This window comes from Micromesistius poutassou (assembly GCF_964030765.1).
Source record: "Micromesistius poutassou genome assembly, chromosome: 9".
In the NCBI taxonomy this organism is placed as follows: domain Eukaryota; kingdom Metazoa; phylum Chordata; class Actinopteri; order Gadiformes; family Gadidae; genus Micromesistius; species Micromesistius poutassou.
This window is the reverse complement of record NC_140279.1, coordinates 12,714,168-12,727,553: the sequence shown is the minus strand read 5'-3', so window position 1 is coordinate 12,727,553 and position 13,386 is coordinate 12,714,168. Positions and strand designations below refer to the sequence as shown.

Below are 13,386 nucleotides of genomic sequence, written 5' to 3'. Positions count from 1 at the left end.
CTGAAAAACAACAACACATCAGTTCTTTGGTTAAGCACACACATACACACACACACACACACACACACACACACACACACTGCAACAGACACACAGACACACCGACACACCGACACACACACGCACACACCGACACACACACACACACCGACACACACACACACACACACACACACACACACACACACACACACTGTGATCCAAAAGACCAAAGATGAGAGGATTCTCGGAGGCTAACCCCACCGGCCTCCCGGTGGCCCTACTTAACCAGTGATAAAAACGGCAGTTGGAAATTACTCCAATTAAATTGGTGATGACACAATCCGGGTGTGTGTGTGTGTGTGTGCGTATTTCCATAACAACAATTATAATCAACCCCTGGAGGCTGTGTATATAGGCCTGTGGTGTTGGGTGTGTGTGTGTGTGTGTGTGTGTGTGTGTGTGTAAGAGAAAGCACACACATGCATTGTCTATATGATTATCTTCACTCTAGTGCATAGAACTGCTTCCATTCATTCCATAGTGGGGTCCCCACATGTGTGTGTGTGTGTGTTGTGTTGTATTGTGCGCTGTATATCCTGTAAACATCTCATCGGTTTAGTTTCTCCTGTCATTTCAACAGCAGCCACATGTGTGTGTGTGTGTGTGTGTGTGTGTGTTGTGTTGTGTTGTGTTGTATTGTGCGCTGTATATCCTGTAAACATCTCATCGGTTTAGTTTCTCCTGTCATTTCAACAGCAGCCACATGGCCAGTGCCACCGGTGGGAGGCACAAGCCCGAGACGGGGGTCCGGCGGCCCCCCGAGCTGGTGGCCTGTGTGTGGGGGCACTCCTTGGAGGAGCAGTCCTTGGGGGGGCACTCCTTGTAGGGCGGCAGGCAGGCTGCGTAGGCCATGACGTGGGCCACGTAGTTCTGCTCCTTGACCCCGTGGAAGAGGTGGGCCATGGGGCCGCGGGCGTAGATGGCCACGTCCTCCCCGCCGTGGGTCTCCGAGTCCAGGGGGACGGCCGCCTGCTGCATGTACTCCTGGTCGTCTGGGAGAGGGGGGCGGAGGGTGGGTTATACCATACTGCAGCACAGGGGAGGGGGGGGCGGAGGGTGGGTTGTACCATACTGCGCCGCGGGGCAGGGGGGTACAGATCTTAATGTAGACTATCCCCAGATTGGTAGATGCATGTGTGTGTGTGTGTGTGTGTGTGTGTGTGTGTGTGTGTGTGTGTGTGTGTGTGTGTGTGTGTGTGTGTGTGTGTGTGTGTGTGTGTGTTTATCTAAATGTATTTGAACTAATTGTTCAAATTGTTTCAGAGCCAAGTGAGAATGTGTTACATTTTTTGCATTTTGTTCAATAATGGTGCATATTAGGAACAAGGTGTTTTTTGTTTATTTTGTGAAATAGACGAATAAGTAGTAGTTATAGTTTCAATACAATAAGTTGTAATTTTTACCTAGAAAGGATCTGATAAGTTCCGGTGGCTTTCAGAGAAACAAAAAATACTGAGCCTTACTTCATCCTAAGTAGGAATTCTAACTACATTTACCTTCAACAAATCTGCCCACATATCCAACCAGCCAAGGAAATGGAGCAAACGGCAAAGCCACGAGAGAGAGTGAAAGTCTATCCTTAGAAAACAACCCCCGACCAACGGTAGAAGCAAATCTTTCCACAGACTCACCAAAACTATTAGATAGCCACAATTGTCATATTTCACTCCCGCTTTGAACAGCAAAAACAAACATTCTGCAGGGTCAGTCTTGAACCGCAACGAGTTGAAATGATCCATACGCATTTTTATACACACCCCAGACATGCAGGCAGGGAAGAGTCACATCTGAAAGACATTAGGTTTGGTTTGCTTACAGTAATCCACCAACGTGATGTTTGCCCTGGTTCCGTTTACATGCACGTAACCAGGCCCGTTGGCATACAGGATGCTGGTGAACGGCATGCTGTCATCGGCCTTCTTCGCTGCCAGACCTGACCAAATGATAAAATGGAACGATGAAGGATCAGTGGGTTATTGGGCAATATAGTCATCCGGATAATTCAATGGCATCCACATCCATTGCGAATGAATCCATTCATTTTCAACATCCGCCAAATTTCTTGCAATATTAATCAAGTATAATTGTTATGTTACTTTCATGTTCTCAGTCGTTTATTATTTGTTGATTGTTAATGGAAATAGTTATTGAATAATTGTACTGGAGTGTACATTTCCTAGATGTCATTGTTTGCATTGCGATTGTTATTTCCTAGAATTTTACATTATAATGACAAATGGGAAAAAATATATAGTCTCATGTTTGTCAGTAGAACAGTATTTAACTCAAATAGGTTCATATGAGTTAAATGAGTAAAATACTGATAATATATAATATATGAATAAATGTGTGTACATACATCCATACGGTCCACCTTGCTTTACCATTCTACACACTCTCAAAAGCACCCCGGCTCGTACCAAAGATGGAGTTCCCTCGGGGGGTGTTCCCGCCTAACGTGAAGACGTGGGAGTGGTCTGCGGTCACCACGGTGAGTGTGTCTGACTCCCTGGTGAGCCGCGAGGCGTGGTGGATGGCGCGGTCGAACATCACAGCCTCCGTCAGCGCCAGCTTGGCGACGCCGTCATGGTGGCCGTGGTCGATTCTCCCTCGTAATGGAACAGGACAGACAGTTAGACGTGACCCAGAGACAATAGGCAGGGGAAGGGGCAGTGGCTGGGGTGTTCCACTTCCAGCAGAAAGGCACTGGAGGTTCCTTGAGTGAGATGTCTAGCCTGCTACCCTGGCCTGCTTCTATAGATAGATAGATAGATAGATATAGATATATATATATATATATATATATATATATATATATATATATATATAGATAGATAGATAGATAGATAGATAGATTTATTATCAGCTATGACGCCCATTCAGTTTACAGAGTTCCGTATCACTCCGCGCCTAACTTGAACTGTTGTTTATTTATATATAAAAGCAATTGCATAGTTCACTGAAGCCTAAAAATATGTTGATTGCTGGAGAGGGTGGAAATGTTGTAAAGCAATAGGCACACGGTGAGTGAACTGCTCGATAGTAGGCTAAATTGCTGGCAAACCAAGCTACCGTCTCTAGCCTTCTCTCTGAAGGACGCTACAGTGTGTTGCATAGCAACCGCCGCGCACTTTGCAGGCAGCCAGGAGGGACTACATTTTTGTATTCGTTAAAAAAATGCTTTTCCGACTTTCTCACTTTTTCAAAATTGAGGGTGTCTATGACTTTCATTTTGCCATACTTACATAACCGTTTTATAAAAGCAATAGATCACTTCAGTCAGTGGTATACGTTCATTATACCACAGTTAAGGGGGTCGTCGTCCCTCCGCTGCGTGTTGGGACGAACAACACACGATTTTTTCACGTCTTTTGTATCACTCCGCAAGTAGTCTGCTAACTTATCAACCCCAGCGGATTCGGTTGCTAAGCGACGTCAACGTCTTTGGCGGAATATTTCTCTGTTGATCAACACTACGAATGGTAATTGTAAAAAGACACACTGTGTGAAGTAATTTTTTCGTTTTGGCAAGTAATCGTGTAATAAATGGGATAACGTATAGAACATCGCCGGTCATTATCTAAAATAAGCTCCTTCAGGGCGAACCGGACACCGACGCGAAGCGGAGATATATATATATATATACATATACATATACACACACACACAAACATACACATAAATATATATATATATATATATATATATATATATATATATTATATATTCATCATATTTATGTACATGATTCAGTATCTGGTCCCAAACTTAACCACACTATCTGTCAAAAACGCCTTTTTACGGAAAACTGGAGCTGGGATTTTCTTAACAGATGTAGCCTATTATTTGGCTGACAATAATAATTTACATATTGTTATTCAGAATTGTTGTTATGTTGTTATGTGTTATTGTTATTCAGAATTAAACAAACAAGAAGACAGCATGGTTGTATTAATTATAAGTGACCGACTCCATATGTTTTCTGTTCAATTTCCCAAAACGCTTTGTATCCGAGGGCCCATTTGGCAGACATTACCATCACATTGATGTTTAGATACAAACAAAGAACAAAACAAAACACAAAACGAACGGTTCTATTATTTTCTCCTTTTCGGTCCCCCACGACCCTCCCCACCGCAGCCATCGGATCTGAACGGAACAAGCCCACACTTTGAACTCTGCCATTTTGAAACTCATCTTCCACAAACAGGAAGTATCCCCGTGGGTTCTTGCTGAGGATCTGGATGGCCTTCTCTGTCATCTCCACGATGGACGGGTCCCGTGTGTTGTTCCGGAACACCTCAAACCGCATGTCCTTGGGCTCGAACAGACCTGGAGTCACCCAGAAGGGGGAGGGAGGGAGGTCATACAAACAAATGAAATACAAATAAAATTGAGATGTTCAGGAATGCACAGGGTAACTTGGTACTGTATAGTAGTGTATACCTCAAAGTACTGGAGGTATCCTTTTTAAACAGAGTAAATCACAACTATATTGGGTCAGTCAAACACATCCTTCTCTAAAATATAGTTTCATTATAATCTTTACACAGTGATTCAATCTATTTAGATGTGTCCTTATGTACTGCTATGGAGTCTGCCTTCGGTAGCAAATTCTGTTCGAGGCAGGGTTATCTGGCATAGATACTTTGTGTTCAAAGATCAAAGTTGACCTGTTTTTTTAAACCTTATCATGCCATTTACAGATAAGATGCCATCACCATGGAAATACGAGATATTCATCAATATTGAGCTGGCCTGATATGGAAGTGCCAGTGTGTGTGTCAGTGTGTGTGTATTTGTGTGTGTGTGTGTGTGTGTGTGTGTGTGTGTGTGAGTATGTTTTGTACCAATTGACTTATCTTCGAAATACTTCATACCGTAAATACGACATACCGTCTGTGCTTTAGAACGTCTATGATCTATTACAATGAAGGATAATTGCTTGGTTGCAAATAATTGACCCCCAGATTTAGTATTTGAACTGTGTTTAAGACATGAGTGTTATCTCTGTGTGATCTAACATGACATTGTGACATTTTTGAGTCTACCTTTGTACTATGATACAAAGTTTACATCAAGGCCTTAGCTGTGTAACACAAACCCATGAGTCGGTCGGTCGTCTTGGGGTTGATCTCATCAAACTGTTCCTTGTGCCAAACATAGTGGGACTTCTTCTTCTGCAAAGAAAACAACCAAACAGGATGAAGCATGTCGTAATGATTATTTACCTTTTCGCCGTGCCTCATTCGAAGCAGCGCAGCGGCCCCAGGTGTGACTCATCTCCCAATCAGACACCACCCATGGTCTATTTACAGCTCATCATAGTCATTATAGTCATTATGACATTACAGAGCTAAACTAAGCTATACTGTCATGGTGAATTGTACTGTTCAGTGCTGCACTATACAACACTGTACTAAACTAAAACAAGTAAATGAAAGGATAGGAAACGCTACTCAGCCCTTCCTCAAAAGTCCTTTCCAATACTTTAACAAGTTTATGGCCACAAAAGGAAATGTACTGATTCTATGAGCTCATTGAAAACGAAGAGCAAAGTGAGTCCTACCGGCTTGGCCTTCAGCCACTGGTCAATGAGGTTCTTCCTGTCCTTGCGGTCCCCCTTGCGAGAGTTGGAGGTGGGGTACTCAGGATCCGGGGTCCCCTTGGGTGTCATGTACATCCGTCCTCCCCCCAGAATCACCTATTACGCAGATGGAACAGCACAACCAATAGCCAAGTTAACTTGATTTATATTGCACTTTTCATACACAAGGCAGGCTCAAAGTGCTCCACATAGAAACATCGTCATACAATCAAATGAAATAATAAAATGAGATAGATATGTTGCAAAAGAAAATAAAGGCAAAGTTAAGTAATAAAATAGATTCAGTAGATTCAGTTAAAAATAAGAACGACTCTAACATATGAATGGCAGTCCACGTCTGAATCTCAAATCATGGAGGTTTGAATAAATCAGGAATAATTCCGAAACTTTGTGCTGTGCGTACGTCGATGTCGACGTTGGTGACCAGCTGGGTGGCGATGTCCACGCAGCCGTGGCGCCGCGCGCTGGCGGGCAGGTCGGCGTCGCTGTACCAGCTGCGGCTGACCGAGTGGGCGTAGGCGGCGGCTGGCGAGGCGTGCTGCACCCGCGTCGTGGTCACGATGCCCACCGACTTACCTGAGGAACACACACACACACACACACACACACACACACACACACACACACACACACACGTGTGCACACACAAGCACGTGCACATACAAACACAGACACACACACACACACACACACAGGTGAAGTTAACACAGGCCGGTCGCCATTTTCCCTTTTAATTAATGTGTTTTCTGTTGAATAGGCGCCCCTCGCAAGCACACACACACACACATACATATTTGTGATTTACGGGGTACGAGTACGGGGTAGATTCAGAACAGGTTCCACTTTTGGTTATGAGGTGTAATCATGCAAAGACAGCACAGCTTCAGAAGACAACAGAATGGTTACTGTCCATATTGTCATTAATTGTACGGACGTACAGAAGCACATACTCGACAAGTCACAGTTACTGCATTCACAGTAAGCGCTAAACATTTAACATTTATACAAGAGGATACAAGGATTCCCTGAGCAAGACGCCAAACCCTGACTGGCTATCACCTTCCATCAGTGTGTGTAGTAACCGCTGTACGTCGCTTTGGATAACAGCCAATGCCGTAAATGTAACAGGCACACGTGCGCACATTCACCCACTACCAGGCCCACACACACGTATGCTGTTAGGCTACAATATAAAGTCTCACTAATCTCACTAATAAATCTCAGTATTTCAAAAAGCAGTCCGTCCTCTTAAAGATTAAGCGGCGACAGTAGGGAGTTTTACTGGCCATGGTAGATCATTAACTGAAAATGTTTTTTTTTTTTCTCAACAATGTATGATTCAGTTGCCCTTTGGATCATAGGCTCCATTCCAATCACTAGGATCATCCTAGTAGGATGCATCCTATTGATCTTGTGCACCGCATGGTGCCTCATCTCGACTCTGCTCTATCTCATGAAAGTGCCCATAGGACACATAGGAACAACGGTGACAATAACATGAACAACACATGTTGTTGGGAAGGGGAAATATGAGCTCTGTGTAGAACCTTGAGTTGAAAAACCTTCCTCTATAATATGTATATATATATATATATATATATATATATATATATATATATATATATATATATATATATATATATACTGTATATAGTATATATACATTTATTCTACTTTGTTTAAGAATGCTTGATTCTGATTGGCTGGGAGGAGGGACCCGGCAGGTTGTCCGCTGACTTGTCGGTTGTACTTGCTGCTGACTGAGCACAGCGTCATCAAATAGTAGATCAATACACCGCTTGTATTTTTTTTCTATCACAGAAATTTCAAACATGAGGTCCATTGTAAAAATAAACCTTGTTTCCATAATGTGTCGGAAATCTATCGGAGGGTCAGTCGACAAATAGTTTCGCAAGCAAGATACAATGTAGCAACTACGTTATTAAACTAGTGATCAGATGGGGCCTTGTGTGGTTGCTATAGAAACTAATTAGCTACAGCTGAACTAACGTTATTCACTGTAGTTCTAAAGGGGACTACTTTTTGAGGGAGATGAACTCAAACAGAGTATACATTTAATAAGCATGCAATATGAATAAGAAAAAGCATAATTATTAAAGTATTTGAATTGTTTTATTATGTTGACAAAGAATTATGTTGAGAAAGAAGTAGGGCAATAAACAGTTTGATATGCCTGGCTCTGGCTCGTGGAAGGTTAGCGCCCTTGACGATTATTCTGTGATTATCCCTTACATATTATATAAATATATATATATATATATATATTAATTAAGAAATTTTATTTTTGTTAAGGGAAATCTGGATTCTAGATCAAACCGGCTGAGTCCCAGAGTGTCGAGGAGTTTGTGAAAAAAAAATCTATAAAGTAACCAGAGCGCTCTTACCTTGTGCTTTAGCGCGCCGCAGCACAGAGTACACCTCATTCCCGAAGGTGGTGTTGCACTCGTAGGCCACCGCCCGGGCGCTCAGGCCCACGGTCTTAGCGTTGGCCTTCACCCCACAGTGGTAGGCTGTGGCTGTGCTCGCGCTGTCGGCCACCTGTCTGTCCACGCTGTAGGTCTGTTGTAGAGGGAGACGGCGGGAAACATCATCACAAAACGGGCATCAGAGATAGAGATGAAAGAAATGGAGACATTTGAAAGAAAGTCTGTGTTGAAGCAAAGCAGTACACTGGATGGTTTCAGTGATAGCAAGTTGATCACAGAAGCTATTTTGTAATAACGTGAAGGGCTTTTAAGGCAGGGACCACAAACAGCCTAAATAAATGTGTTTCCTATGGCGCCATTTCATTCTTTCAGTTGAAAGAATCAGGAGTGCACTGAAAATTGTCAAGAGTGCAGATGAGCATAATCCGGTGCACAGAGACTGTTGAGAGGTCAGAGAAAATGATTGTGTGCCTCCAATGATAATGTACACTTAGGGCACGCTTTCCTGCCCACAGCGCTCTCTGAAAGCCCACGTGCACTCCCTCGCCTTGCTCTCTGGGTGCTCTCGAAACTACAGTGATCAGAGCGATTGACCACTGTGTTATGGACCCGTTCCAGAATTGCTTCGCTGGTTGAACAATGGGTCATGGTTGAATATTTTAAATGCCTACCAAACCACCCAGCACTCGGCTGAATATACAAAATCTGATGGGGGTTATCCCGGCTTTGCATGTGTGTAATTTCAGTGGTTTCCTGCCTGTCAGGGTTTTCATTGGAGATGTGGACTTATGCTAAACCTTTTTAAATACCAATGTGTCTGGTCCCACATTGAGCAGGGGTACACTCAAGCTCCAGTGGGCTGGAATGAGACAAGATGAAACTCGTCAGGAGAACAAAGCATGCAAATCAACAGTTGACTTCTGTGTTTTTTTGTTCAAAATAAAAGCATGCATTATTTTCCTTCAAAATAATTCTGTGGGTTCTTTTTGGTCGGTCTTCCGAATGAAACGTAGGGAGGATGAAATGAAAATGTAGGAATGCTTTTCTCCCGAAAGTACAGTCTGTCTTTGTTTACTTGTGTCGTCCAACTGTCGCCTGCCGCAGATGGATCAGAGATATGACAGCCATATCAACCCTCCATATGAATTTGGAGCGCAGAAACAGGAGGCCCCTCTGACTCTGTTTTAATGTGCGTTTTGGACGACAGAGGAATTCCACAGAACCAAAGTCAAACCACTTTTTATCGACCGCCACAAAAGACAAAACTTGCGAGCGGTTATCGGTCATTACACTGAGGATGTTGGCAATACAAAGACACATAAGTTTGGCAGGCCTGACTGTACGCTTCAAAACGGCATGGAGCCGGACAGTGTTCATTCATTTTTCTCAGTGTTTCTCTGCACACTATTGCACAGAGACAGATGTGGAACCCCGCACGTTCACACAAGCAGTCAATGCTGTGATTGATTCTCCTTCAAATGCATCACTCACTTCACACACACACACACACACACACACACACACACACACACACACACACTTCACCCAAACACATGCACACAATCACACTGAGACAGAATGTCACACTTTTTATTATAATTAACACCAGACAGCCCAACCAGCATAAATGACACATTTTTTTTAAGGGTGTGTGAATGTGCGACAATGCAAGAATGTGTGTATGTGTGTTCTCGTGTGCATGTAAATGTTCATTGCCTGAATTGAGAAAACATTGTTCAATCATTTTTTCCTAAGTATTGATATATTATTGATTGCGAAAATGCAATAAATCAAAACATAGAATAAAGGTGAGGACTAGTGATGTGGGATGATACACTTGGTACCGTACCTTAGAAAGAGCCAGGTAGGGGAAGCTGTCCATGGCCAGCACTGTCTCCTCCCCTGACTTCCCCTCCATCTGACCCCTCAGGATACGTGCTGCTGTCACTGTGGACACACCCATGCCTGCCAGTAGACCAATGAGAGGCAAGCGAGAATGTGACTCATGTAAAACCCAACACCATTTTGTGGTTTAATGCTTGGTTTCTTCTTATACAAAGTCCTGCTGTTTCTTCCTGAATCGAATCTTCTGCTTATTTTTATAGCGTTGGACACTATAATTCAAGGATTAGAAAAACTTTCTTTAATATATTTTATATTGTATGATTAGAAAATATATATATTTCTATACACAATATTATTAATAGAGAAATTCAAATACGGCCAATACCAATACCAATATGGTGTGTGTACAGACAGACGACACACGATGCTCTGAATTAGTTTTAACATTCACTGTCCCTCAAGCGTATTAGTTTTATTTGTATATATATTAGTTTAATTAATCTCACCCCACTATATATCCTTCCCAGTTTGCCTTTCCAGACCCAAGTAAAAAACAAATAGTTTGCTTAATAAAAACCTTCTCTCGCACTAAAGACGTTTATATTCTCTTAAATATCCTCGTTAAAAAAACACTGAGAGAGACGTCTTTGTTGGGAGCATGGAAAGCACAGACCACCCACACGTGTGAAGCTGAGTACATCTGATTAAGAGCAAAGATTCTGGCACCAAGAAAATCTCTTAAAGCTCTGCTCCGTTACCCAGCAAACCCCCCAGATCCAACATTACCCTCTAAACGTACCCGTAGAGTTACGACCCCCCCCAGTGAAGACTACTTGCCAACAGTATATTCTAGATCAATTTTGACTCAGATGGAAACTCCTGCTAATTGCCAGAGAAGTACTAACATTGAGGTAGGATCCTGGAAATGTTACCACTGTGGGTTTTATATCTTCCCCAGCTAATGAAAACGATAGGAAAACTACTATAGCAATGCTTCTCCTGCTGAGATGTTTCTGTTATTGTGCTTTAAGGTCATTATTATGTTCTAGGAGGTGCTGTTTGTAAAGAAAGAACAAATTCAAAATGTTTCTTTAAATGTGTCACAGGTAGCAGGTCACATGTAGGCTAGATGACATCTGCAACACAACTTTGAGTCCCAACCAAAAGGTTGTGGGTTCAAATCCCAATGACCTCAGTCTACATGTAGGCTATCTGATAAAGTTTCCCTCATTTCTACTCATTAATCCCAATGACACAATAGTCACTGGACAATACAGCTCCAGTTGGAAATGCACCAAACAACGCTATTTTTGAAACAATAACAACCCATAATACTATTTTTACAGAACAATATTTACAACATATTTATTTTCAATCATCTATATTTGTTATAATTATAAATATGTCTATCACAAGAACTATCTATCCCCGCGTACCACCAGTTGAACACATAACACAGGTTACGAAAAAACACCAAGCGTGCTGCCATGACGACCTACCGTCCCCCAGGAAGAGGATCAGGTTCTTGGCCCGATGTTCGCGGGGGCGGAGCTTCAGGGCGGCGACCAGTGTGTCACGGGCCTGAGCGTCCCAATAGGCTGGCTCCTTCTCCCGCTCATAAAGCGCTGGGCCGTGGACAGCAACAAACACACACGTAAATAAACACAGCATGATGAGCATGTATTGTAAAACAAACACAACCAGCCCGACACACAAACACACGCACACACACACGCACACACACACACACACACACTCACACTCTCACACACACACACACACACACACACACACACATATACACACACGCATACATATACACACACACACCCACGCACCCCCCCCCCCACACACACACACACACACACACACCAATGTGAGTCAGAGCACACATCGGTGGGTACATGTAGCATGCACATACAGAACTTAAGATCAATATATTTTACAATGCAGCAGCCTGTCTTGAGCTTTCCATAGATAGAAAGTACATGACCACAAAACCTGCACATACAGACACACTGACACACAAACACACGCACACATGCACGCAGACACACACACATTCACATGAACACAACATGCACATTCACCGACACACACACAACAAATCAAAGCAATGCAGCAGTATCTCTACAACCTTCCATAGGCAGTGGCGTAGTGCTTTGTTCTCGTGTGTGGATCTATGTGTGTCTGTGTTTCTTCTAACACACACTTCTCACACCGCAGGATCATGTAAGCGTGAGTGCACATGTACAAGTGGTCAACACCAACGCACGTGTGTGTGTGTGTGTTTGTGTGTCTCTCTCTCTCTCTCTCTCTCTCTCTCTCTCTCTCTCTCTCTCTCTCTCTCTCTCATCCTGACACACATTCACTCAACCACACACACACACAGCCTCAGGGGAGGATGAAATGTGACTGTGTCGTTTGCTCACAGTGGTCCACATGACAGGAGCATCCTTTGAGGACTCTAACCTCACAGAGACCACGGGGCCAAGTGACAGTTGGCCCAACGAAGGTCAAGGAATAACATTCCGCCGGCCGCACAATGTTAAAAGAACGCTTTGCTCCAAGTCACACTCGGTACACAGGTTGAGCTCCACCAATATTGACTATGTGTGTGTATATATAGACACATCTTCCTCCAACCACAGAATACAGCTCTTAGCTTGCAGCAAGGCAGAAGAAATCGCCAAGACACACACACAAACAAGTGCAAACACATTCACACACAAACAAACATTCAAACACAACTTTTCCCAAAGAAGATACCTCACTTCCCGCATACTGTATGTATCCATCAAATATCTATACAATGTATTATTGAATATCCTATTATATATTCAACGTTGAGTTTCCTATTGAGTCCAACATGCAAGAACCTCTACAGCAATATCCTCTGCAATGATATTAATACTTAATACTTGAGCTTAGAACAATAACAACAAAAGCATAGCTTTCCTTGCGCTCACCTTGGCTGTCCCCCAGGGCCATGTCCAGCAGCAGCAGCAGCAGTGAGGGGCCCAGCAGTAAGAGCAGGAGCCCGGGGGGGCCCAGACCGTGCTGCGTCCGCATCCCTAACCCAAGGAGCCACTGGAGGTGCTCGCTGTACAGGTCTCACCTGGCTGGCACCTGAGATAACCGGGGGCCAACGGCAGGGCGAGAGACACACCGAGGGAGAGCGCAGGAGAGAGAGAGAGCGGGAGAGAGAGAGCGAGTGCACTGCTAAGACCTCCAGCCCAGCTTTTTAACAGGTCTGCCGGGGTGGTGTTGGAAGGAAGGGCCCTCGCCAGCTCATAGGCTAGGAACCACACAGTAGTGAGGAGCGAGAGAGGGAGAGAGAGAGAGAGTGAAAGAGTAGGGAGAGAGGGTGGTGGAGAGGGAGGAGGAGGAGGAGGAGGAGGGAGAGTGATAGAAATGAAAAACAAGAGACAGAGAAGAGAGAAG

The 13,386-nt window shown here is 43.6% G+C and overlaps 1 protein-coding gene across 1 annotated transcript; it reads right to left on the bottom strand.

Moving 5' to 3' along the window:
* Positions 1-281: 281 nt before the first annotated feature.
* On the bottom strand, positions 282-13,014 carry alpi.1 (alkaline phosphatase, intestinal, tandem duplicate 1; the record flags this gene model as incomplete). The annotated part of the gene is made up of 11 exons (XM_084473458.1): positions 282-1,034; positions 1,859-1,975; positions 2,463-2,651; positions 4,213-4,374; positions 5,147-5,222; positions 5,612-5,746; positions 6,054-6,226; positions 8,056-8,230; positions 9,947-10,062; positions 11,442-11,567; positions 12,912-13,014. 11 exons carry the CDS (start codon positions 13,012-13,014, stop codon positions 727-729), a joined length of 1,680 nt encoding a protein of 559 aa, XP_084329584.1. The 3' UTR covers positions 282-726.
* Between the last annotated feature and the right edge of the window lie 372 nt (positions 13,015-13,386).